This window comes from Aplysia californica, unplaced genomic scaffold (assembly GCF_000002075.1).
Source record: "Aplysia californica isolate F4 #8 unplaced genomic scaffold, AplCal3.0 scaffold00319, whole genome shotgun sequence".
In the NCBI taxonomy this organism is placed as follows: Eukaryota; Metazoa; Mollusca; class Gastropoda; order Aplysiida; family Aplysiidae; genus Aplysia; species Aplysia californica.
In genome coordinates, this window is record NW_004797589.1 from 128,644 (window position 1) to 156,359 (window position 27,716).

The 27,716-nt window shown below is 39.9% G+C and overlaps 2 protein-coding genes across 3 annotated transcripts in view; both read left to right on the top strand.

The window, feature by feature from the left end:
- The first annotated feature begins 333 nt into the window (after positions 1 to 333).
- On the top strand, positions 334 to 8,506 carry LOC106012296 (prefoldin subunit 3-like). The gene is made up of 3 exons (XM_013084801.2): positions 334 to 510; positions 1,520 to 1,658; positions 7,815 to 8,506. The coding sequence occupies exons 1-3, from the start codon at positions 349 to 351 to the stop codon at positions 7,877 to 7,879; spliced, it is 366 nt and encodes a 121-aa protein (XP_012940255.1). The 5' UTR covers positions 334 to 348; the 3' UTR covers positions 7,880 to 8,506.
- A 7,814-nt stretch (positions 8,507 to 16,320) lies between these two features.
- LOC101857422 (zinc finger protein 45) overlaps positions 16,321 to 27,716 on the top strand; it is a 22,514-nt gene continuing 11,118 nt past the window's right edge. Inside the window, exons 1-2 of one of the 2 annotated variants that reach the window (XM_005102264.3) lie at positions 16,321 to 17,900; positions 23,495 to 26,464. In XM_005102264.3, the coding sequence (XP_005102321.1) occupies positions 17,108 to 17,900; positions 23,495 to 25,254 (2,553 nt within the window). In that variant the 5' untranslated portion in view covers positions 16,321 to 17,107 and the 3' untranslated portion in view covers positions 25,255 to 26,464. Of the gene's footprint in view, positions 17,901 to 23,494; positions 26,465 to 27,716 lie in introns of those variants that run through there. The other variant, XM_005102265.3, reaches the window with a different exon arrangement.

Genomic DNA, 27,716 nt, shown 5'->3' on the forward strand with positions numbered 1-27,716 from the left:
GGGGGGGTTTCAGGAATAATTGCCTTTGCTGATGAACCTGAATGGGAACAACTTTTGTCTGGGATCCATTTGTCATAATGTTTGGTTAAAAATGGGTCTGTTTAAATATTGTGATTTTAAGTGGTGAACGACATCACTTATTATAGCTTACAGCTTTTTTGTCTCATAGAAGCCTACTGATTTCTAAAAATTTTACATTTAGAAAGTGATACTCTTTATGTGTTAAAAGTTTACTCATCATTTTGTAATCTACTCCTTGAAGTGTTTTTGATTTGTTAATTCACGGCCCTGCAAGAGGTAGGGCCCCCTCCCCCCCCCGATGTTTGCTTTGGCTATAGAATTGTTTTGATGTGTTTTACGGGGTCCACTTGTTTTTCTTACGTTTTCTCTTTGTTTTCATTCTTGTCACAGGATAATACAGAGCCCTTCTCCACAAGATTTCTGTTGTCAGATAATGTGTATGCAAAAGCTGTTGTGCCACCCACTGAAAAAGTTTGTCTCTGGTTAGGGGTAAGTGCGCTCGCTATAATTGCTGGAGTGTTTGTCAAGATAGAACAGTAACAAGAGCTATGGTTTGCCTTGCAGAATGTGTGAAAAAGTGGATAGTGTGCCGTTCATGTGATCTTGACAAACTCTAAAGATATTTTTGTATTTTTTCAAGAAAAAAAAATCACGTGGTATTTTGGAATGTTTAGTTGTCCTTTCTGGGTAGTTTGTCTGACCGTGACACAATAGCTACAGTTTAGAGTTGGACAGTAATCATTTTGCACTGTCTGATAGACTTAGGCCTTTTCGTTTTGTATTCCTGGAATTCTGTTTCCAGTATAACACGGATAGCTCAAATTCATCAGGACCGGCCTCGGAAGTTCGAGAGATCTATAGTTCGAGAGATATTTTACAAAGATAAAGAAGAAGAAGAAAAGAAAAAAAAATGGGACTGCGGGCACAGTTCGACGGATACATGATTTGGAGTCTCCTGTGTTTGACCTATCCATTTTATACTGTATGGTCTTGTTTCTTCTTGTTACAGATTGAATAAATGTAATACTATACCAATTACTACAGGAGAATTTGCAAGGTTTCTCTGGAAAAAAGTGAAACATATAACTCATGGAGAAGAGAGAAATGATTTAGGAATTGAATGGGTAGATATGATCTCCTAAAATCATTTGCTCACTCTGGAATCTCCATTTGTATATTATGGGACAGGACTTAATAAAATTGGAATGAAGGCTGTCAAAAGAATGAAATAAGAACTTTTCTCAATTCTAAATCAGTTTGTTTAGAGGCGTAAGCACTGTTTGGGAGTGGGGCTGCATCAGCATTTAGCTGTCAATAAGTATGTTATGTTTCAAAATGTTCTTTCATTTCGCTGTTATCAACACTGAAATAAATTATAAGGGCAACATTTGAAGCATTTTTTGTTTTTACGTATATATATATTTTCATGCACTTTTCTTGTCCTTGTCTAAGGATTGTACTTTTTTGTTTTTATATTTTTGTCTTTTTTTTTTTGCAGGCAAATGTAATGCTGGAGTATGAAATTGAAGAAGCAGATGAAGTATTGGCAAAAAATTTGGATGCTGCCAAAAAATCTCTCAGTCAAGTGGAAGATGACCTTTTATTTATTCGTGATCAAATGACGACGCTGGAAGTCAGTATCCTTTGCCGAAGTTGAAGCAACAATGCCTTAAAATGGGGGGAGGGGGGTGGTGGTAAACTGTTCATGTATCTAGTAAATACTTATTTATGCGATTACTAATAATTTATTTTAGACCTGCATGTTTGCCGACAATCGTCTGAAATCCGACAATCGCGACCCGACCCGCGAACCGGCCGATGCTATCGCTAGGCCCGCCTAGTATCAGTCAATGTGCGTAGTGCGAGGCCTGGCCGACTGCCAGCGACCCCTTTTTCTCCCGTCGGCTTCGTCGGCACTTTCGTTTTCGTGCCGACCGTCGACGCGCGCACCGCCGACTGCCGACGTCGGCGTTTCCGACATAATTGTCGGAACCTAAGTAGAAATGCGAATACGAAAAAGGACGACAACTTAAATTATCTACTTTCAGTTTCGTGCTCGAGCGGCCATTTTCAATTTCGTTTGTTGACTAATTCAATTGTTCAGATCGTGTGGGTTCATTCAAGTCCGACTCTCTTGTTCTAATAGAATCTAGATCTAGATTTATATAGAGATCATTATAGACCTCAATGGAGGATTCATAATCCAATTCTATTGTGTCAAACCCTATCATAGGTTGTGCTGTAATATTAATATTGGTAAAAATAAGCATTTCATCAGGTGCGTGAATTATTTATTATTATTATTATATTTAGATCTATAGTCTAGATTCTAGATCTAGATCTAGTTAGATATCTAGATATAGATCTAGATCTAGAATCTAGACTCAGCTGAGTCCCTCTGTTCGGAATCGGATGCGGATTTCTAGTTCAAAGCCTAGAATCTATTCCTATTCACTTGTTCTTCAGGATCTAGATCTAGATTTTTCTATATCTAGATCTAGATCTAGATTTATTTTTTAGATTACTAGTCTAGTAGATCTAGATATCTAGATCTAGATCTATAGTCTATATGGAGGATTCATATTCCAATTCTATTGTGTTATTGTATCAAACCCTATAGCAATGTAGATGTAAGCCATATTGATAAAAATTTAGATCTAGATCTAGATCTAGAATCTATATGCTCCTTGTTTGTTTTGGAGTGTGGTTTTTTAATTAAATTTTTTTTTTCATTTAGTACTTGTTTTGGCCTTTTTACATGCGAATCCCTTTAAGATGAGGCCCGATGCAGGTTCTTTTTGGGGTAGGGTTAGGGTTAGGTCTCTTCTTTATTGTGTTTGTTGGGGTGGTCGCTCGTTACTCGGATGTCCTTCCTTATGACACCCACTAAGGCTTTTTTTTGGGGGGGGGGGGGGGGGGGGGTTGCGCAAAATTTTCAGACAATCTGGTTCGGTGTGGCTTGCTCCTTCTTACCTATCAAACATCTATCATCCTTATCTCTCCTTCTTCTTTTCTTTTTATGCTACTTTCTAGTAAAACCTTTAATTAAAAAAAAAACACCCTAGTCTTCGGCAGTTGTATGACCTATTTCTGTTGCAAGTGATGAAAACTGTTACCGAAATTTAAAAACCCTGCCGCTTCCTGTTCAGGATTTAAGGCTGTTAAACGCATGCTACTCCCAGTAATTATGGCAGTAGTTTTTTTTTTCTGACGGAGGCTAAATGTGTCGTGCATGGCGTACAAACACCGCTATTATAGTTGGCTCGGCGATGGTGTGACCGGGTCATGGCGGGCCGGTCACCCAGAGGTCACTAACCCGACCTCCCGCTACCTGCACCGGTAGCCGGTGAAATGAATTTTTCAACACATGTTTTATCGTCTTACACAAACAAAAAATATCATACATGAAAACAAGTTTGTTCTGTAGAGAAAGCAACTTAACTACTTTATTGGTACGAAATAGCAATGCCATGGCTGCTCACGTTATGGAGTTATATGCTCTTAAAATGTATGTCTATTTATAGTTAGTCAAAACAACAAACACATATTGAGTGGCTAATAACTTATAATATACCTGCATGTTTGCCGACAATCGTCTGAAATCCGATAATCGCGACCCGACCCGCGAGGCGGCCGATGCTATCGCTAGGCCCACCTGTATCAGTCAATGTGCGAAGTGCGAGGCCTGGCCGACTGCCAGCGTCCCCCTTTTCTCCCGTCGGCTTTGTCGGCACTTTCGTGTTCGTGCCGACCACCGACTGCCGACGTCGGCGTTTCCGACATAATTGTCGGAACCTGAGTAGAAATGCGAATACGAAAAAGGACGACGACCTAAATTATCTACTTTGTTTCGTGCTCGACCGGCCATTTTGAATTTCGTTTTGTTGACAAATTCAATTGTTCAGATCGTGTGAATTAATTCCAGTCCAACTCACTTAGATTTAGATTCTAGATAAATAGAATCTAGATCTAGATCTAGACATCTAGATCTAGATCTAGACATCTAGATCTAGATCTAGACATCTAGATCTAGATTTATATAGAGATCATTATAGACCTCAATGGAGGATTCATATTCCAATTCTATTTTGTCCAACCCTATCATAGGCTGTGCTGTAATATTAATGTTGGTAAAAGGCATTTCATCAGGTGCGTGAATTATTTATTTATTTAGAATCTAGACTCAGCTGAGCCCCCCTGTTCGGAATCGGATGCAGATTTCTAGTTCAAGGCCAAGGCCTATTCCTAGATCCTATTCACTTGTTCTACTAGATCTAGATCTAGATTTATTTAGTTTACTAGCTCTAGATCTATATATGGAGGATTCATATTCCAATTCTATTGTGTTACTTACTGTATCAAACCCTATTATTATAGATCTAGCAATATATATGTAGATCTAGATGTAGGCCATTATATTATGCTCCTTGTAAGCCTTGTTTATTTTGGAGTGTGGTTTTTTAATTTTTAATTTTTAATTTTTTTTTAACTTTTGCTGGCCTTTTCACATTAGGCTCGTTGCAGGTTCTTTTTTGGGGTAGACGTAGGGTTAGGGTTAGGTCTCTTCTTTGTTGTGTTTTTTGGGGTGGTCACTCGTTACTCGAAAGTCCTTCCTTATGACTTATGACACCCACAAAAGCTCCTTGGGGGGGGGGGGGGGTTGCGCAAAATTTTCAGACAATCTGGTTGAGGCTCACATGCAGGTCTATTATAAATATTCACAAAACTGCCACATAAGACTGGAAAATGTGTTTAGAAATTGACTCCCTCAAAATTTTGTTTCCAGCACGAACATAGAACTTGTCATGAGCATGATAGCAAAAACGCTTCCCTGCATTCTTGACTTTTTGTATCCAATGGAATGTGTATCCTCCTGAATAATGATATACTGACGTTTCTTCAATATACAGCACCGATTTCTTTTCACAAAATGAACATGTACAGAATAAAAGTATAAATTTATACAATTTTTTTTCTAAACATATCCAGAGGGCTCTTGTGGCCTAGAGGTTAACTCATTCGCTGAGCCGAGCCGTGGGGGCGGCGCGGCTCAAGTGCCGTCAGTACGCTAAGCCGCCTCCGGCGGCTCGAGAACCGACGTTCAATTTTAGCTTGGTTTCTATTCCAATCCACATATCCATGTTAAAATAAAGGTCATAATATAATGTTGACTTCCGGGTCAAGCGTTTCCACCAAAAATCGGAAGTTTTGATTCAGTTTTGAAACATGATTTCGTAGTTTATTCGACTTTGTTTTATCGCGAAGCCCAAATTATAGCCCAGGCACCAGTCTTAGTACTTTAACACAACAAAATGTATCATTATTTTGCTCACTAAAGAAGTGTTGGACTCTTCTTTATAATATTGATACTATTGGACGCAAATTGCCGGTGCACTCTAATTGAGAAATCAATATTTTTGAGTGCTAGATCTAGGCCTAGATCTAAATAGTCAAAATATTTTTTTCTCCCCAAAATCGCTACTTTTGGGTGAAATTAATCAAAAAGTACCACTCAAGACATGTATAGGTTTATTCCAAATGCAATTCTGAATAATTCCATATAAGTTACGCGTATTTTTTTCTGTTTGTGATCCTTTTTTCAAAATTTTTTTTTTTTTAATTTTTTCCAATATCGGATGCTTTGATCCAAATGTACAAATATTATGGAATGTATGTAAATAACTGCACATTTTTCAATATTTTCCTGTTCTATATACAGTTATGGTTATTTTGAGGTATCATTTGACTAGGTGCAAACATATTTTTTTAGTTTCACCTGAGATTATAAATTTTTTATTTTCCAATTTTATCCGCATCCAATCACAATTGTGTTGCATAATCGCCTCTTACAGGAACCAAAGTTGAAAAATACGCAAATAGATCATGCAGATGTATTCTACAAACCATACTGAAAATGTGGGTATATAATATGTTGATATTTATTTGAATTTATGGCCCCAAAGACCTGTGAACTGCGCACTAGTCATCATCTCATTTCGCCCTCCCGAAAAGAATTCGTCCACAAGCCGAAAATAATATGTAGCGAATGAGTTAAGGTATTGGCCTCTCATTCAAAGGTCCCGGGTTCGATTCCGGGTAGCGACCAAAAAATTTTCTTCTCTAAAATTGTCTCCTTTCACATCCTTTCCTGATCTCTAACAATGTTCTGTTGTCTGCTTTCATTTCCACTTTCTGCCCCCACCCCTTCACCTCCTTTGCCCCCTCCTCTGGGCTCCTGACTCTTTCTGCAGCCTTTCTACTGCTACTCCTTGGCTCCTCCTAACTGCTGTCTTTCTGCCACACCCCTGATCTTCTGGTAGGAAAGATCTACACCTAGCCTTCTCGGACAAGGGCGAAAAATCTTGGAGGGCCCGTGTGCAAGTTGCGGACGTTAAAGATCGCTTGGTGGTCTAAAATCGATTAGAGTAGGCTTCGGCCGCCACCCGGGCAAAATTCAAAATTTCCTACCAACGAAAAAGTATTAGTGTGTCCCGCGCGCTCATATGACCTTATGCAGTTGCGAGCGCCGTAAAACCCTATACTAAACAAAACAAACCTATCCAGCAGCACGCAATGAGGGAGCTTTGCATAGCTGTCTGTCAAAATGATTTTTTGAGAAATACTGAAAGTTTCAAAGAGATCTTCGCACTAGAAGTATTCTAAAATGTGAAGAATACAACCCCTGGGGTACAAAATGACTCCAGGCGTACGGATAGGGTTAAGAGATTCTAGCAATTGTCTTTGTGATTCATGTCACCGAGGTATTTTTTTTTCATCTTACAGTTATTAAATTGTTTGTCGCTAGTAGGAGAGCAGCACTCGTTGGTCCTACTTCTTTTCTCTCCATTTTTTTTCTCTACGTATTTCTTGCTTTTTCACTGTACTGAATTACCATTATGGTGTCCATGTCCTTCACTTTACTCCAACTAGGTTAAGGCTATAATGTTCTCTTTTAAATCAGTTCCTTCTGTCCTGTGTCTGACCCTGGTGCTACTGACTGAAGTTGTCTTTAGGCCATTCCCAAAGGGGGGATATTAACATGTTCTTATGCACAGTAGAATTGTAAATCTGCTGATTTATCATTGTCATGCTCATACTGTGCCGGAACAGCATAGGGGGAACTGCTGCTTTTTCTTTCCTCAAACTTATTATCGTCCCCATTTTGCCTCTACTTCTTTTGTATGTTTGTCACTCTCTCTAGTTAACTGCTATTTCCGGGGTGTTGAAGCAGACTTGTGCTGTTTAGGCTAGAGATGTGAGCAGGTAAGCCCGATTCCCCGTTTGGACTTCTCTGTTGACATCCACCCCTTGGCGCTCATATGACGTTATGCAGTTGCGGGTGCTGTAAAACCTTGCTAAAACGAACATGTCCTGTGTCTAGCTCTCTATGGTGCTGGTCTGTTGTCTGAGGCTCCAGTATTTTATAACAAAAGGAAACGAACCTCTGAAACACTATTGCCACCCTTGAATTCAAGCATTATGCTCTCACAAAAACGTAAAAGATCAGAATTATACTTTGAATATGCACACTGCTAAATCATCTGGCAAATTTCACCCATAGTTCCAAGGAACAAATTACATAATGTTTTAACAACATAGTTCTACATAGTGTGTTTTCTTTGTTTCTCATTACTGGGGATTTTTTTTTGGTTGGGGGGGGGGGGGGGGGGGGGTGTTAGTGTTATATTTTTGTTATAACATTTCGAGGTTTTCAATATATATTCAATTAGAGAGTTGTTTTATCATTCCTATGTATCTACATTTCTGTTGTTTCTCCTTAACCTGTCCTCCAGATATGGCTCGGGTTTACAACTGGGACGTAAAGAGACGGCAAGCAGAGAAGGAGGCGAAATCTTAAACTTATTAGTGTCCCCAATGTTTGCTTTTGTATACATGGATATATCTAGGAATCACAGCAAAACCTTCCCCTGCCTGTACATTCAGTTCAATCGTCATTAGTGATCATATATATATATATATATATACGTGTGCGTGAGTGTGTGTGTGTGATGTGATTGCTTGTTTTCATCTTCATGTGGCTATGTTTTCCTCTTTTGATAATAGACTGACTGTGCTCTTTTCATTTCATGAACATGCCAGTTTGATTAGCGTTTTGTTTTTTGTGTTTTTTGGGGGGGGGGGTTCCCATAATCCTGAAATATGCTTGCTTCATTTCCTGAACAAATTGTGTACAAAAGTGGTAATTTAAGTCCTGAGAAAAACACAAAAGTACCGATGTTATATAAATATCTGTCATTATTTTGGGGCATTTTTGCTTGCTTTGCTTTTTTATTTTGAAATATAAAATGAACTAGTCACTTGTCATCTCGTGCAGGTAGGCTGAATCAGGCTTTAGCCCAAATGTTGTAATGAAATTATGAGTAAAGCTATTATTAACACATTACACCCTAAGGGCCTGGACGGAAAGTCCATTGTTAGATCCTAAGCAAGGGGAAAGAACCCACCTCCCGTGAATACTAGCCTTTAAAAAACACTTTAAAAAAATACTAAACAAATTCCAAAAATCCTGAAAAAATAGAAGTTAAAAAGAAAACTGAATGTAGTTTCAGAAAAATATAACTTTCTGTATGCGCAAACTGTTGGAAATGTTCTAACTTTATTTCAATCGGGGTGTCCGACCAGTCACTCTCACTCTCAGCCTCGCGGTCGGGCCCTAGATCTAAATTCTAGATTTTCTCCGTCTGATCAATCGGAATCGCCCCAAACTCTTCCTATAACATTTTCATCAAAATCTGAGCCATCTGATTTGTCACATGCTCGTTTTTGCTCAAATCCATCGTTATTTCCGTTTTCGAACTCAATTGTGTCGCTTTTCAACAAGTCGAGACACTTTCGAAGTGTTGGTAACGCGATCGCACTTCGATCAGCTCTAATACTAAAACTACTGGCCCGAAAAATGTCGTTTCGGTATCAAACGAAAGAAGAAACTTTTTGCTGAACTATGCAAATCAAAATCCCGGCCCCAGAGTCTCGTCAAGGCGAGACTTTCGTTTCTAAAGACGCTGGGTCGGCGCGGGCGGTTCCGGGCGAGTCAGGGTGGAGCGCGTAAGGGAATTCCCGGGTGAGTTAGGGTGTAATGTGTTAAGGGGTGTTGAATCTTTTGTTATTTCAGCATCCTTTTACATGACAGATTTGCCATTTTTCTAGACTTTGCTTTCTAATAATGTAAAGCAGGAAAAGTTACATTTCCAATTACTTAAGTCAAGCACAAGTATATGATCCGCTAAGCATTAATTGCTCTGTGTAGAGTTTTGCAATAAACGAAACATATGTCATGCAAAAATTGGTGGTTTACGTCTTGCTTGTGATCTAGGGCTCCTCTTCTTATGTTTGTGTTGTGCAGTGGCACATAAGTAATTGTACTGTTGTATATAACAGTAGTCCCTGCTTGTTTGTCGAACTTCAAGTGTGGACGGCTAATTTATTCGGCCACTAATTTCTCACGGCGAAAACTTTGTTGTAATTGAGCCACTGTTTCGGATTCAGTCCTCCGCTTTAGAAATGACCAAATCATTTCTTTTCAATACAGGGTTTTTCTTCTTTTGCTAAGGGGTACATAGTACATAACGTTTGTGTGAGCCTTAGATAATGAAAAAAATTGTGGGTGGTTGGCGGGTGCTCTGGTATGGTTTGCTTTTTTTACTATCAAACATCTATCGTCTTTATCTCCCCTCCTTTTTTGTGTATGTTACTCTCTTGTAACACATCAATTCTTTAGCACTTATATGACCTTATTATGTTGCAAGTCAAGTGCCGTAAAACACTTACTAAAACAAAGGAAAAAATTGTTTTTATCATCATTTGCAAACTCTATCACTTTGTGCCCAAGACGGTTGATCAGTGCACTGGGCCAAAAGTTATAAATTAATGAAAGGCCTTAATAATTATTTTTTAAATATATATATTACAACGAAAAATTTGATACTGAATAAACTGTAAAAAATTATACGTTTAAAGTAAGGAGGAAGACTCGTGTGGAAGGTGCCAAATCCAGACCAACACCATTGACTTTGACTAGGCAAATGAAACAGCAAATAATAAACTAGATTAGTTCTATGAGGCAAATTTGGTACCATGGACTTTAGTAGATCAGTGAGAGAGATACAAATCTGGGGGTATTAATTTTTTAAAATGTAATGTAAACATCTTGGATGGAACTTGATGAGAAAATTCCAACCTCTGTTGTAATGAGATAATGAAGTTTGGATGGAATGATGCCGAAAACACCAACTCGGCCTTGACGAGATAATTTAGTAGAGGGGGGTCCATAGCTTGCAGACGCATACTATGTTTCCGCTGATTGATGGGGCCAATCAGCAGTACACTACACATTGTATTCTAAATTAAAGTGTATTACATGATAGGCCTTAGGCAAGACTAGTGAAATAAAGACTTAAGCGTGGTGTAATTGTTCTGTCCCCGTCGTTTTATGCAAGAAAAATTATGAAATTATGCTAACTGAGCCCAAAAATGTAAAACTATGCGTTTCTGTTAATTTCATCAAAGAATGATAAAGAAAAATAATCGGAATTGTGAAAAAAATTGTATTCCAAAAATGTCCTTTATATAGTCCAAATTTTAAAAAATAATAAGATTTTCGTGATCAACGACTCAAAATAAATTAGCAAAAAATCGCGCGAGGAACGCAAGTTAATGCCCGATTAAGTTATTTTTGTGTGTTTTGATATTTTTTCACCATTCGGCCCGCTCATGGCCTAGATTGCATCTGATCTTCAAGTTCAAGATGGGCGAAATCGAGCTTGCATGTGTCTGTGCTCTGTTGCTTCGTATTAGAAAAAAAAAAAGAAGAGAAAACAGTATTTGAGATTACTCTCGGCTCAATTCCGTAGGCTTTATGGTGACCTCCGTTGTTATCCTAATTTTTTTTTCAGCTACTACTACTACTACGAAATGGGCATTGAAAGCTTTGACCACTGTTTATTTTCAAGTTTTCTGTCCTGATCAGACAGACCTTCCCATCCCGAGACGATTGTTTCACATAACATGTACATGTACTTCTATCTATGCCTTGTGGGTGGTTGGCGGGTGCTCTGGTGTGGTTTGCTTCTTCTTTCCTATCCAACATCTATCGTCTTTATCTCTCCTCCTTCTTTTTTTGTGTTTGTTACTCTCTTGTAACACATCTAATCTTCGGCACTTATATGACCTTATTGTGTTGCAAGTGCCGTAAAATACGTACTAAAACAAACAATCTATGCCTTGGCTTTTACTTCAATTTCGATTACAATAGTCAACATCAGCCTTGTACAAACATGATTTACTTTCCCACTGCACAAATAGTCAAACTCGGATATAACGGGACCGGCCGTTTTTCCCTGTTATAAGCGAGTCCTGATAACCGTTATCAAGGGAAACTACCAGTACATGTACCATTGCACCTTCAGCTTTCTATGTGTTTAAAAGTTTATGTCATGTTTACTTTACAGCAAGCGATCTTTCAAAGGGGGTTCTCGTGGCCTAGAGGTTAAGGTGTTTGCCCCTCATTCAAAGTCGAAGGTCCAAGGTTCGAATCCGGGTAAAATTGTCTCCTTTCACCTCCTTTCCTGTACTCTAGAAATGTTCCGTCATCTGCTTCCGTCTCCACTTTCTGCCCCCTCCCACTCACCCCCTTTGCCCCCTCCTCTGGGCTCCTGACTCTTTCTGCAGCCTTTCTACTGTTACTGTTACTCTTTGCGCCTTCTTACTTCAGTGGAGTCCACTTATAACGAGCCCTGAAACAACGAGAAGTCTGTTATAAAGACACTACTAAAACCCCGTTTTTTCCCCTTCTTTATCTTTGTAAATAAAATACTGCTATAGCGCAATCGGACACACACAGGAGTCGGTTATATAGCGGAATATTGCTGCTGCTGTGAACAGCGCACAGGCCAGTTATACATATAAGCCTCGCCAGTTGAGAAACTTGTTGGTGATCTAGCGAAACCTAGGACCTTACATCAACTCCTTGAGCGAAACAAAGAATAGGAGAGCCCACGTTTGCCAACAATGAAGGCCGGGGCGAATGGATGGGGAGGGTGTGGTAAGCGCAGACAAGAAGAACGCATCGTGTGATACGCCAGCCTAGTCTAGATTATCTAGGCCAACCTCTCCCCATTTCCTCACTTCTCCGATGCGGGGATAGAGAGGTCACAATGCTGTGATGGATAGAGTGAATGTGTAGTAACGTGCGCAAGCAGACGAAACACACCACATGGTGTGTTGGGGTGGGGGACAACACAGCGGGCGAGTTAGCCCAGAGCTCATTCTTTCTGATCGCCAACGCCGTGCTGTCAACATCGGTAGCGCTTGAGAAAGAAACCCGATTTGATTTTTGATCAAGTAAGACCTAGAGGCTAGAGGTCATGTTGAACTATGTCATCATCAGGGGAGATAACAAAAAGAAATAAACAGAACACCAAACTGCTAGATTATACCCACTTTATTATTTCCATTGAATTTATTACTGGATTCCTTATAACGAGAATCCGGGTATAACGGACTTTTCACTCCGGTCCCCTCCCTCTCGTTATAACAGGATTCCATTGTACTGTCTTTCAGTCACACCCCTGATCTTCTGGTAGGAAAGGTCTACATCTAGCCTTCTCGGACAAGGGCGAAAAATCTCTGACTCTGAGGTCCCGTGTGCAAGTTGCGCACGTTCAAGATTCCTTAGTGGTATAAAATCGATAAAGAGTAGGCTTCGGCCTCGGGAAAAATTCAAATTTCCTACCTACCGAAAATGTTTGGTGTGTCCCGCGCCCTCATATTGGACTCACATGACCTTATGCAGTTGCGAGCGCCGTAAAACTCTGACCAAAAAAAAAAAGATAATACAAACAGACGAAATGTCTTGGCTGAGACAAATTTTAATAATTAAACGGATCGAAAGCAAGTTCATGCGCTGCAATATCACTGATATATCCGAGTCTTCGCAAATAGAACCCCGTTATAGCCAGGTTCATATTAATTTTAATTACACTTCAAAGCGCTTTGGGGGGGGGGGGGGGGGGGGAGTTTGATTGATCACTGCCAAGTTTCTGTTACAAATCACAGACGATGCTACCCGGGAATGGGATAGTCCTGTCCCACTGATTTTGTAGCAATTCATAACTGCTCCGGACTCGGTGCGATAAAACTGTCTTGTCCCGATAGGTGCGGTACATTACACTCCAGTTCAAAGGTTTCCATTTCCAGACGGGTCCTGTCCCGGAACGGACTGTCGTAGTGCAACGTAAGGGGGGGGGGGGGGGGGGGGGGGGGCAGTGGTTCTTCTGTGTTGTTTAGGCCAATGAAGAAGGCGCTACCGTTGTAGATTCGCTGATCAATCCGAAATGAGGCTTTCTAAATCTAAATCTAAATCTGTAAAAGTCCTGAGCTTACGAGCACAGTGCCTTACAGCGGTGAAAAAAACACTACTAAAAAAACATTTCAACGCACTCCTTGCGCACGGTACTACATATTATGTCTTGATCTGTTACTGTTGCGTGAAGGAAATAATTTCATAGGCTATAATATGAGACATCAAAATGCGTCCGTTTTGAGCAGGGGTGGCAACTATTGTCTGTTCTATTCTTTGTCTATCTCTGAAATTTCCAGTGAGCTGAAATGTTTGGGCGAACCGAGAAACCGTCAAGGTAGAGGTACTTCAATTTTACTGTCTAATTACTGCTTCTCGGACAGGTTCCGCTTTGAACTAGGCCGAGGCAATAATTATGGTCAGTTTCGCTAGATTAGATTGAGACAGCTTGTAATTGTAATGAAAGAAAATCAAAATTGACCCCCCCCCCTTTTTTCCCCCACAAAAAGAAAGAAAGAAAAAAAACAGGACTTTGGCTTGGACTGAATATGACATTATATTAATATGTAGATCTAGTATGTGTCTTGCTCCAGGCAAATAAAATTATTGTCATATATTGCGTCCCATGAGCACACTTTACTGAAGCATAGTTTACTATAATAATAATGAGGTAAGAGGTTAATTAAAAGTACTCTTGGAAATAACATTAACAAAATCGTGCATATGTGTGGGTGCATTGGCAGCAATTCGATCACCTTCTGTGGCTCCACAGCTAGTCTAGATAGTGGCGATCAGGGGATACATTTGTATTTGGCTTATAGAATTTAAAAATTGTTTTTATTTTTAATTTTTAATAGCATCAGAGGTATATTTCATAATATATTTCACATGAAAGTATTCACAGTAGAATAGGAGGCTGAATTGGCGCAGTGCATGTTGAAGTGTGCCAAAATTCTATCGTTCGACAATTATTGCTAACTACAGAAATCTCGTCTATGAAATCACTGTTGCAAATCACCTAAGACTAAGACCTTTCGTACCAATCTTTGTGGGATGATGCAAAATGTTTCAGAAAGGAGTGGCATATGGGCTTTATCTGGAGACACCGGCAACTCGGTTTGCGACAACCAGAGGACTACCCCATAGGCAAGAGCCACAGCCTTCAGCAGACATTCTGTGTAACGTTTTTCAACTAGCAGCGGGCTCTTTAATCCAAGATAGTAACCTGGGTGTCTCTGCAGCTCAGATACTCAATCTTGACCAAACAGGAATCACAACAGTTCACAAAGTCCCAAAAGACATTGTACCTCGTGGTGCGTGGTACTACGAGTAAACTATAGCAGTTGGGCCGGATAACATCAGCAGAGCGGTGGCATATGTTGTGTGAGTTCTCAATAAAAACCACCTCGTTTTATTATGTTGGGGTTGTTGTTAAAGAATGAGACGAAGATCGATGTCGGAGAAGATTTTTTTCAGAGGAAAGGGCAAAAAAAAAGAGTCCACACTTTGTAAACCAGCAGTAGAAGACATGTTTTCCTCAGCTCATCATATAGAAATCTAATGACACCATCTGAGCCATATTACTCCCACCCACATTTAGAATTCAGATATATACATGTATATATATATATATGTCGACTTCAGCACCCTATAAAACCACCATTCTATCTCTGTTGTACTGCTTATAACTGGTTTTTAAACACAATAAATGTTGCTTTGATTGATATAAACCATAATTTGTCCTTTGTTATTTCATTTTTGAGTTCTTTCGGGGTTTTTTTCTCCAAAAATCCTCCCATGGTGGCCCATTTCTCCCCACTCGATCTCCCATATAATAAAATTATTATATGGGATATATAAATCAAAGTGAAAGTCTGCAGTCGACACAGAAAATATATATAAGAACCATGGGAGAACCTTTTCAATCTGCTTATAAAAGGCACCACAGTACGGAAACCGCTCTTTTAAAGGTATCATCAGATGTTTTAAATGAAATCGATAATTAAAAAATCTGTGTTTTGGTTCTGCTTGATTTGTAATTTGTCAGCGGCGTTCGATACCATCGACCACGAAATTTTACTAGAGAGATTGGAAAAGTCATTTTTACTATCAGGTACTGTTCTAATGTGGTTTAAATCATATCTAGACAATAGATTTATGTCAGTCAAAATTGGCAATGATGTGTCAGATAGGTTACCTCTAAAGTACGGAGTTCCCCAGGGTTCTAGAAAAGCAGAAAATCTAGAAATTTTAAAGAAGAAACTAAACGCATTTCTATTTTCATCATATTTCGATTAGACAGAATCCATCCAAGCTGTATAGATCGTTGTGAGTTTGTATGTGCGTATGTGCATAATATGTACGTATGTGTGTATGTATGTGTGTGTGGTGCGTGTGTGCGTGAGTGAATTGTGTTTGCACGAGTATGTAACACTATGTACCTTTAAAATTGATTTGTAAATCCATAATATGTATCATGTTAAGCGCATAGAGCATTGCATAAGTGGATATGCGCTATATAAATGCAATCCATTATTTTTATTATTATATAAATACTGACTCGAATTATTATATCGTACATTATTACATTTTTGACTAACTCATAGAAAATGAAAACTGAGCACAGTAAAATGTAAATTTCTGTAAATGATGGACCGGCAACAACACGTGCAGGCCTAAGGCAAAAATGTGTTTCAAGTTTATGGATGATTTCTATACCAAAGTAAAAAGGGAGAGAACAATAATTTGTCCATAATCTGCCGGATGCCTTTCCAAGTGTATACAAAAGGCAACTTATTTTTTCTTAAATAGGCCTACAGTACAGTCTAAAGTAGACTAGATCTAGATCAAGGCCTAAAGTCAAAAGCCAGCAAAGGGACTGATGCTTAAGACTCTTAATTCTTACCTGGATACACTCCAGAACAACAGATGGGCCTGCTCCTTAAGGCAGTTTAGGTTTAACAATTTAGACGTAACCGTAATCATATTTGGACATCTGCAACTGTTTCTTACGTAATATATTAACATTTACCATGCCCACAGATTACAAAATTATTTAATTTTGATCCACGGACTTCAAAGTATTGGTACGATTTCTCTCTTTCTATACTGCTAAAGCTTATTTACACACCCCTCCCCCTCACATCCGGTTCGTCAAGACTCCCTCCATCCATAGCCTACTAGATCTAAACGCTGGAGGAACTGTGATTGCGTGGTGTTCCTGCTGTTTTGACTCTTTGTGCTTGAAATAGACAATTTTGCACTGTGTTTTCAACGTCCGTTATTAGACGAATTTACGTCATATTAGATAACATTTTGTTTGCAACATTTTGGAATGATTGTGATGTGTGTAGTACAAGTGTGACCAGTGAGTGCCTGCAGTCTTCAATGTGACTCCGAGACCAGATAGATTCTAGACTGAGCCGCAGTGGGTGAGACTCCTGAGAATGGTGCTCGTGACACTGGTGTGGTGAGGAAATAGTCCGAGGACTCAGTTTAGTTTAGAAGATTGTTGTTTTGGAGTCTAGCCTACGTTGCCAACGGGCTAGAATATAAAGTCTATTGTTCCAGGTCTTATTGACTTACTACTGGAACTGGAATGAATTGGAACCTTAGTTGGCCTTGGACTTCAGGGTTTGTTTTTAAAAAAAAACAATTGGCCAATTGGGGAAAATTTAATCCTGATTAAACGGTATTACTTTCATTTAAAAGGACATATCTAGAGCCAAGACATCAAGTCAAGACAAAGTTTGAAACAAATTGTTAAACATGTTGAATGCGGATAGAAATAAGAGTAAGAGGGAGGAGACAACATTTCCCTCAGGTTATAGTCATATTGATGGTAATACTACTATTAGTAATAGTAATATGAAAGTCAATATGAAAAAGGAACTGCATTCGTGTTGTGAACGTTCATGTGCAGATACCAATATATATGAAGATGTAACACCTGGGCTTGATGTTTTTCCTGTTGTGAAAACTGAACCTGGACCTGGTTCTTCTAGGTCTCGTTGTAGCAGTGATAGCACTGATAAAGTAAATAAAAATCATGTTGCCCCTGACATTGGAAGTAGAAGTGTGGAGACTGTGGTAAAAGAAGAGTCTGGTTCTAACTTGGTGCAAGTACCATGCAATATAACTGATGATATCGGACAGACGGTGGAAAACAAATTTATTGACATTGTTGAGATTAAAGAAGAGCCTTTGTTTTTGTTTCCTGAAGAAGAACGAGACCAAAAAACTAACGCGATTCAGAAAAGGGCTGATGTTGTTAAAGACGAACCACAATTTGGACTTTTATCTGATCAAAATGTGGAAGAGAATGATAATGTGAAGCAGGAAGTGTTTGAACGGGAGTGTGGATTAATGTTGGATCGTTCCAGTCAGGCTGGAGAAATACATCTGCAAATTTCTGATGTGCGGAGCTTGGTGCAGAGTTCAAACCCAGACAATGGTGGTGTTGCATCCAGCAGCTCAACATCAGTTGTTTCTGCTGATCCAGCACTTTTGAAATGCGACATCACAAATTCATGCTCTGCTGACTTCGGTTGCTGTGATCAAGGTAAAAAGAATTACAGTATAATTATAATCCACATATATCGACAGCCGATGTATCGACATTTAGACATATCGACATATTTTTCAATAACGAAATTTTTCCTTCAATATCTTCACTAAACAATTTCTCTTATCCAGGGCTCCCCTTTACGCATTAAACCTGCAGATTACCCACCCCCTTTAAGTTTTGGTTGTGCGTGAGCTTTACTCTTTATAATTTCATTTCCGGGGTTTGCAACGCTTTAAGACGTAGGTGGTGTGTGTCTGGCAAGCTTCATTTCCCCCCCTCTCTATCCCAAAGCCGAGTCAATGATTTGACAACACCCCCACACACTTGCACGACAGTCACTTTCTGTGTGTCAGAAGAAGTCGACTAGTCGACCTACTTATCAGCTGCGCGCAGTTTCCGGCAACACAGGCTTGCTTTAGCGTGACAGAAGCTCCGCCCACATTCTTGTCGCTCACATTTGCCGGTGTCGTGCCGTGAGTTTACCCCTACTGTGAGATTACCCCCATCCTTCTTTAACTTTCTAATATAAACATGAATTGTCCGTCTTCGAAAGTGTGGAAAGACTGGAATGTGAGAACCCTGGGATGGCTCTGAAGAATAATGAATCAGTTTATCTTCCAAACCTGCCACTCATCCCTGCCCTAAATCTCAAGCATCCCGATTTTCCCGATTTTGATCGCGTATACCCTGTTTTTTGGTTTAATTTTTTGTTGCGCCTGTTATGCCGGATTTTTCTAAAATCTTACTCTTGCCTTCTTTTCTGTCGTGGGAAGCACTCTCATGCACACTGGTTGAAGCGTCTTTTGGGACTTATCCGTGGGGAGGGAGGGGGGGGGGACACTTGGACTAGGTGACCTTGACATGATACTTCAGGATTTTAAAAAAAAGATAAAACACACACAGGCACACACGCACACACACACACACACACACAGACACACACACACACACACACACACACACACACACACACACACACACACATACACACACACACACACACACACACACATGTGCGTGCGCACACACATACACATGCACCACACACACGCACGCACGCAGAGGGAATATACGTGATGATAATAAATAATTTAATGAACACCCTTGGAATTTTTTTAATCAGCTTGGCAGTGACCTAGGTGATTTGTTATTGATCCCAATTTTTTTCCCCCACTGAGATCCTGACTTTTAGATTTCATAGAGTGGCAGGTCTATTTTTCTTGGAGTATTATAGTCGGAGTTGACCCCTTTTGGTTTGTCAACTTTATTTTATTTTTGATAGACTCAACTGCTCAACCACCACCACTCTTAACCCATCCAAATGGACACAATTCTATTTCTAGTCAATAGTACTCATTTATTTCTTAAGTTAATTAAAATCGTTAGCATTCAATCATAGTCATTGTCACTCTATGTGTGTCTGTGTGAATTTGCATATGAGTTAAATGTTTGCAAGCAAAAAATCGTACTATAAAATTATGATGAGATATTGACTTTTACCCTCTAAGTTTCTAAAACAAGGGTTTAAATACCCTTTAAAATAGTAAACCAAAGGGTGAAGGAACCTCTTAAGTTGGCCTTAAAAGGGGAGACCTGTATATCAACTTTTTTTTCAGCCCACTCTGCTTTATCGACATGATTCCTGGGCACCTATAGATGCTTCCTGGGTACCTGTCGAAGCCCGTGAACATAAATGGGGGGGGGGGAAGCCACGCTAACGGTCAACGCATATAGTTCTTCATGAAGTCCGCATACCCGCCAAGTAGCCTATTTGACACACCAGGCTTTAGTAGGTCATTAGGGTCTACACAGTGTAGTCTCCAACACAGTACAGTACAGTGCCTCACAAATGTGAGAGTCTCGCGCGCTGGGTATCACCTCCCTTTCCCCACTCCTGATTACTCACTCCCCTTCCTCATCCCATTCTCAGTCTATCGCTGTGAAGTGCCATGGTCAGTGAGTCAGTGCCTCGCCTTTCCATTTTCCCTAGCAGCAGGCCATAATATATAAATTATGAACAGGCCTTACAAGGATGCTACAAAAAAGTTTGCGCTGGTGTGTAGTGGGCGTCTCGCATTGCTCGGTCTTTGGTACCGTAACTCCAACCCCCTCTCCTCTGCCTGTTGATAGCTTCACTGTGTAGTTGTGAATCAAGGGAAGCAACCAGTTTAAAAATAGTGTTGTCTTTTTACCACTGACCTCCCCTTGTTTTTTCCTCTTTGGCTTTGTATATTTTCATTTATCAACATTTTTATATTATATTGACATCAAATCCACTTCCCAAAGCATGTTGATATAAGCGGATTATACTTTTTCATGTAGGGTCAGTTAAACTTAGGGTTTTTATCAAAGTATGAATTCAGTGTCTCATATTTAGCAGCGTGAATTATTTATTATTTTTTTAAAAAGAATTCCCTACAAGACTTTTACGTTTACTGGGACCACTATTTTGAATCTAATGGTGCAGTTTTGTTCTCTTTCACCATTTTTACGTAGTAGTTTAGAATGTTGGATGCAAGATTTTCATTTTATGCGGAAATGCTGTTGTTGGCTTTTTAAAAATAACTTTTTGTTTGCGCTTGATCTCCAGCCACCCCCTTATATTTTTTAAAGATATGTGATACGAAGTCGTTGGGCCTTGCCTTCAATTTGGTTGAATCCGAGTGTTTATTGGCAAATATGAGGTTTTTGGAAGAGATAATTACAGGCACAGAGCAAGAAATGTAATATATTCAGCTTTCTCAATCAAAAGTAGTTTTGTTTAAATGAGAGGCATTTTCATTTCTTTGATACTAAAGAATTGCTGGAAAATTCCAGGAAAATACACTGAACTCTACCAAGGATACACTGTTGCGCAAAAGGGCCTGTAGATGTGTTCAAATGCACGCCTGTGTAATCTATTATCTATTATAACGTATTGTTTGCCAATCAAGTTATTTTTATGTGGCTGTGTAGAGTCTAGCACACGGCAACGCTTGATTCCACAGTCCAGCGCGCAATTCACTACGTAGATCTATGTCAAGATTAGCTTATAAATCATTGTAATATCTCTGATCAGTAGCCGGGGGGAAAAAAAGTGTCACGTTCCTCGCCCGGACCATTTGTACCCTCCCCCCCCCCCATCCCCCACAGACACACGCACACACAGTCACACTTCACACATGTGTTGGCTGCCTGTTCAACCCCGACATACACTAAGACATAAGTGCGTGAAAACAACACATGTGTTGGTATGAAAGGAGGCTGCTGATTGGTCGCATATTAGAGCAGTTCACCCTGCAAGTGACTTAGTTGAATCCGAGCTTGATTATATATGTGTTAGTTGGATCTGAGTTATTTTTAATTAAACAATCAGGGAATCCGAATCCTTTCGTTGAATCCAAGTCTTTTCATTGAAACCGAGTTCCACTGTAATGGGAATTTTTAGCACCTAATACAGTAGAGTCCTTGAATCTTGAATACGAAAATCACGAATTCTCGGGTATCTCGAACATAATGCTTGGTCACGTTTCAGTCCCTATGCTTTCTTTGTATTGACTCCACGGAGTTCCGGAACACGCTCCAACGCGCTACTCTCGAATCTCGGACAAATCCACTTCGCATTCTCAATTAAAGACCCGGCTTTACAGCCTTTCTGGCCACAGGTAGGTGTTTCTTTGTTATTGTTACAGGCAAAACGTTGTCCTTGTCTCACCATGAGAGGCTGAAAGAAAGAAGGACGGGAAGTGATGCTTGGGGAGTGATGCTGACTGCACTGCTGACTGGTTCACCACCTGCACAATCATGCTGTGGGGCGCGAGCGGTGCCGATGGCAAGAGGTTTAGATTTCTGTAAGCCAGTGAAATGAGAGGCATGTGTTGGTATAAAAGAAGGCCGCTGATTGGTTGCATGCAATCGGCTAAGTGAATAATGGGCCACGATGCAAGTGCAATGGATGGTTTCTGGGAATAAAGTTCGTTGTGGGAGAAAATTGAGCGAAGCCAGTTGAAGCCACATCTGCTGGGCTGTTCACCTTGGAAGAACCGCGTTGAATCCAAGCTTGCTGATTTAAGTGTTCGTTGAATCCAAGTTATTTTTGTTGATTTTAAAGAGAAAAAAAAAGGGGGGAATCCATCTCCTTTCGTTGAATCTTCAGTTTTATTGTTTTTTACCAATTGATTCTGGATGTCCCATAATTTATGAGAGTATACAGTGGTGTGAAAATAAAATAGAAGCAACAGAAATGTGGTTTCTTAGAAGACTGCTAAAAGTATCGTGGAAGGAAAAGAAATCAAAGGAGGTTGTGCTTGATGAAGCCCACATGGGACGTGCAATGTTAAAAACATAATCAGGAAACGACAAATACAGTTTTTGGGACTCCTGAAAAGTCTTGAACATCTAGCTCTCACTGGCAAAGTTGAAGTCAGATGAGGCAGGAGTAGGCCCAGAACAATCTACTTGGGGAACATAAGCAAATGGGTAACAGGGAAAGACCATGGAAACGTAGCTTTTTTTTAGAGCATCCAAGCAAAGGAATGAATGGGAAAACATTATGGCTGATGTCTCCTGTCGCAGATCTGGCACTGGATGATGATGATACAGTGGCGTGTGGGGTGTTAAATCTGTAAACTATACCAGACCTTACATTGGGGGGGGGGGGGGTGACTAAGTAAGAAATAAGCTGACTAATGTGTTTATGACCTGGCATCTGCAACAACAAACACACACACACGCGCGCGTGTGCTCGCACTTTCTCTCTCTCTCTCTCCTCTCTCTCTCTCTCTCTCTCTCTCTCTCTCTCTCTCTCTCTCTCTCTCTCTCTCATTCTCTCTCGCTCGCTGTCTCTAACACAAACACACACACACACACACACATACATACACACGTACACACACTCTCTCACTGTCTTTGTCTCTCTCTCACACAAACACACACACACACACACTCTCTCTCTCACACATACACACACACATGCACACACACACACACACACACACACACGCTCACACACACACACACACACTTTCTCTCTCTCATACACACACACACACACACTACCTTCATATTTTTTCTAGTATGCATGATATATTTTGGTATAATGAAAGTCCGATGTTTTACTATAGCATAATGAGATATGTGTGCATGTTTGGAAAGGTTGAAATAATATAATGATTATGGGCTTGAGAGAAAAACAAAACTAAAAGGAAAGATATGGATGGGAGTGTGTCGGCTGCCATTTTATTCGAAGACGACGACATTTTGCCAGGACTAGTACTAGTAGTTCTGATATTACTGTGATAGATTCGTTTGGTAAAAGTAAAAGTCTTTTGGGTACTCAGTCAGATAACATTGGCGTCTGCTGTGTAGGTAACCGTCAAGGGCATCTCCAGTGCACGCAGGACACCTGGGCTTGATTTCCGAGTGGGGAGATTTTTTATCGAGTGTATAGGTCTTTCTCTGCTCGGACGTTACAACATCTCATCTGCTGGGTTGGTCCTGACGACATCTGCCTGCATAATTATCTAAATTGTGTCGATGGATGTGTTGATTATTTTTTTTTTTTAGAAAAGAAAAATAGGCTAACTGTGTATCATTTATCTTTTTTCCAGGTGGCGTTCCTTACGACAACAGTATGCAAACTGCCTCAACACACCCGGCAACACAGCATAATGAGCATTACCTTACGAAGCAGAGGCACGGAGTCCGTTCCATCGGAACTTTTGAGACGGATCAAAGAAAAGTTGACTGTGTCTCGGAAGAAACTTCTTCTTCGTTTATCCATGACCCGGAGAATAGCTTTGATCTCTATCATGATGGTGAAGTGTATGGTAAAGAAATGTGCAGCAAAAATGTAAATTATGATAATAATTGCAGCCCAAAGCCGAAAGATTGCTATCCTACCATAAGGATGATATTGGCATTAAAAGGGAATGTCAATATGGACCGTTCTCAGGCTCAGACTTCTGGTGTTACTGCACATCAATTGCTCACGGCGACTCATACTGGACAAGTAAATAGTGTCGCCCCTCCTGTTGGGCTCAAGTTTGTGACTGGTAGAAGAACGAGTACAGGAGGGAAGCCTTTCAAATGTGAAGTTGATGGTTTAGGGCTTGCAAATAGGGGCCAGCTAAAGGGTCACAGAAAAACACACACAGGAGAAAAGCTTTACAAGTGTGAAGTTTGTGGTTCAATGTTTGCACAAAGTAGTGACCTAAAGATTCACCAAAAAGCACACACTGGAGAAAAGCCTTACAAGTGTGAAGTTTGTGATAGACAGTTTTCTCGAAAGGGCAATTTAAAGAATCATGAAAAAACTCATGCTCACAAAGAAAAAAAGCTTTGCAGCTGTGAATTTTGCGGTAAACAGTTTGCACTAAAGGACTCTTTAAGGCGTCACTTAAAAACACACACAGAAGAAAAGCCTTACAGCTGTGAAGTTTGTCATAAACAGTTTTTGAAAAAAAAAGATTTAAGGTGTCACGAAAGAACACACACAGGGGAAAAGCCTTACAGCTGTGAAATTTGTGATAAACAGTTTGCACAAAAAGGCGCTTTAAGGCGCCACGAAAGAAGACATACGGGAGAAAAACATTACACATGTGATGTGTGTGGTTCACGCTTTGCAGAAAATAGAGAGCTAAAGGTTCACAAAAGAATACACACCGGAGAAAAACTTTTCATGTGTGAAATCTGTGGAGTTGGATTCTCACAGTTTTGTAGTCTTCAGGCTCACAAAAGAAAGCACACTGGAGAAAAACCTTTCAAGTGTGAAATCTGTGGAGGAAGTTTCTCACAGAAGGGCTATCTACAGGCTCACCAAAGAATACACAGTGGAGAAAAGCCTTACAAGTGTGAGATCTGTGGCTTAGGATTTACTCTTAATGGTGACCTGAAGCGACACAGAAGAACACACACAGGAGAAAAGCCTTACAAGTGTGAAATCTGTGGAAAGTGCTTCTCACAGGCGAGTAGTCTAAGGGTTCACAAAAAAGGACACTTCTTGCAGATGGGTAGTGTAAGTCTAAAGATTCACTCACAGGTTAGTAGTCTTCAGGCTCACAAAAAAAAGCGCACTGAAGAAACACCTTTCAAGTGTGAAATCTGTGGAGGAAGTTTCTCACAGAAGGGCTATCTAAAGGTTCACCAAAAAATACACAGTGGAGAAAAGCCTTACAAGTGTGAGGTCTGTGGCTTAGGATTTACACTTAATGGTGGCCTGAAGCGACACAGAAGAACACACACAGGAGTAAAGCCTTACAAGTGTGAAATCTGTGGAAAGTGGTTCTCACAGGCGAGTAGTCTAAGGGTTCACAAAAAAAATCACCACTCGCAGATGGGTTCCGACAGTGTAAGTCTAAAGATTCACTAAAGAAAAGAACACACACAGGAAAAAGGCTTAACAAGTGTGAAGTTTGTGGTGCAACGTTTTCAAAGATGAGCAACCTAAAGAGTCTTAAAAAACCCTCCACACACACACTTAGGAAAAAATGCCTTACTACTGTGAAATTTGTGGTTCAGGATTTGCATTTAGTAACAACCAGAAGAGACACACAAGAATACATTGAGGAGAAAAATCCTTTCGTTTGAAATGTCTGCGATCGTGTAAGGTATGCGAAAAGTGACAGTCTGTTTGAACAAAGACAGTCCCGTGCAGCAGAAAATCTGTCTGGTTTCCAGTTTGAAATTCAAGATCTTTGAAAGGCACAGCACATCACTCGTTTATTATAAGGCAACCTTACGATTGGGAAGTTTATGGGGCAAGGTTTGCAGAGGACAGTAGCTTTCAGGGTCACAAAAGAGTACATTGGAGAATAACTTTTCTTCACAAATGTGAAACTTGTCAAGCATTTTTTTATTAGACTATGGGCAAGCCGTGACAGAGATGAGACAGCCAAAGAACAAGATGACTGATAATAAAATTTAAAATTTCTGAATGCATGTAAGTTTTTTTCCCCCCCCCCCTTGTCATAATATTGGGTTGGCCCTAAAAGGCAGGGTTGAAGCAATTTGTCTATCAGTTGATCTAAGTTGTAATGATCAGGGCATGAAAACATATTTTTTAACTAGAAGACGACGGTTTTGAACACCATGTTCAGGAAGAATTAACGAGCAGAGTACAGCAAAATCTGAAATTTCTAGAAGTAAAGAGTATAATAAGGATAAAAAATTAATAACAGTAATAATAATAATGGTAATAGAAATGGTAATAATAATATAATAACAGTTCATCCAACATAAACCGATAAAAGCTGTTAACTTCCAAGTGGCAAGAAAAATTATAGACATAGCTAGCTTGGTAGGGAGTGAGGGTCATGTGTGGTTGAGGCCCGTTTGATTTGGTAGAGGAATACGTGTTTCATTGCCATTGATTGAGAAGGTGGAAATAAAACGCTGAAACTCGGTTATAATGAAGTCGTAAGCCCGACCACCATGTTTGTCGAATACGTTTAAGCGATTGTTAAAGACTCATTTGTTTAATTCATCGTTATAGTGTGTTAGTAAGTGCTGATATGTTTTGCTTTTACTGCTGTCCTTATGTGCTGATCTATATATAATTAATGTACTTGTATTAGCGGGGAAATGGCCGCCAAAGCTGAGTTATTTCCTTAGCTTGAGAGCCCGTGGAAACTGAAAATTTACTTCTTTTATGCCTTTAATCAACATTTTTCATTAAAATCCACTCTGTGTTATTTAAAGGTGTTGAGCCAAAAACAAAAAATTTGATAAAAATTCCCAAACCTGCGAAAAAATGCCAGTTTTTTTACTTTCATTATTTTGACGAGCGCCTGATTTCACCACGCCGCCTCTCATATATATATATATATATAATGTATGAAGGTGAAAGTTCTTTATTATGGGGTTGAATTGTTCTTTCTTATTTCTGTGAAATATTTTACCTTGCTTGAATTGCTCTCAGTGATCATGTGATTGATGTAAAGCTCTCAGAGCTTATACTTATATGGGATGCAGCATTATATGTGCAATCTATTATTATTATTTTTATTATTATTATTACTTGTGTTATTATTAATATTATTGAATTCGAGTGTTCTTGAGGTACACAGTGGAACTTGGACTCAAGGAAAACTTGGATTCAACAGTAGGAGTAGGAGACAGATTCCCTGGGTTTTTTTTAAACCATTAAAATGAGCGCACTCGGACTTAACGCACTAACATTGAACTTTATTTACTCTATTCTAAAAGGCCATCGATGGCACTTGCACCGTGGACCATTACACACTTGGTCTAGCCAATTGCGTACCTCTTATGCATCTGATCAGAAACTTTCTTTCACACCAACTTGATCAACACATGCGATGCTGACACGTGCGTCGGACATGACGTGTCTTTGTGTGTGCCAGGGTCAAGAGAGGTCGGCCAGATGGCTGTTAGTGGATGTTTCTGACCTGGGGGGGGGGGGGGGGGGGGATTAGGCACTGGCGTTTTGGGTGTGGAAAATCGGCAGAGATCTACAGATGTGTCGCAATGAGTCGCAGTCATATCCACCCCCTCTCCTCAGCTACTTGACAACGAAATGCTAGTCTGGACATACGGTAAATGATGTAAATTTACTAAATGAATTACGCGTTGATCTGTAGAAAGTCTGTAGAAACAGACGTAGCCGGCCGTTTGATAGGCCCTGCATTGTGACGCAACTTGTTGGTCACTTAGCTACAACGAACACTCGAATTCAACTACATTGAGGGTTGTGCCCGATGACTTCGTTTTCTGAGATTCACAGTATATTTTAAAGTAAAAAGTGCAATGAACTACTTGTGCTAGCAGGCCTATTGTAGTATAAGGGACCGTTCACAAATGACCTCAGCTCCG

Bases quoted from the DNA above. Each gene is read 5' to 3' on its own strand.
- LOC106012296 (XM_013084801.2), top strand. From the start codon at position 349: ATGTGTTTTACGGGGTCCACTTGTTTTTCTTACGTTTTCTCTTTGTTT. The intron at 511-1,519 runs GTAAGTGCGCTC...TTTTTTTTGCAG, and splicing joins AAGTTTGTCTCTGGTTAGGG to GCAAATGTAATGCTGGAGTA. The intron at 1,659-7,814 runs GTATCCTTTGCC...CCTGTCCTCCAG, and splicing joins AATGACGACGCTGGAAGTCA to ATATGGCTCGGGTTTACAAC.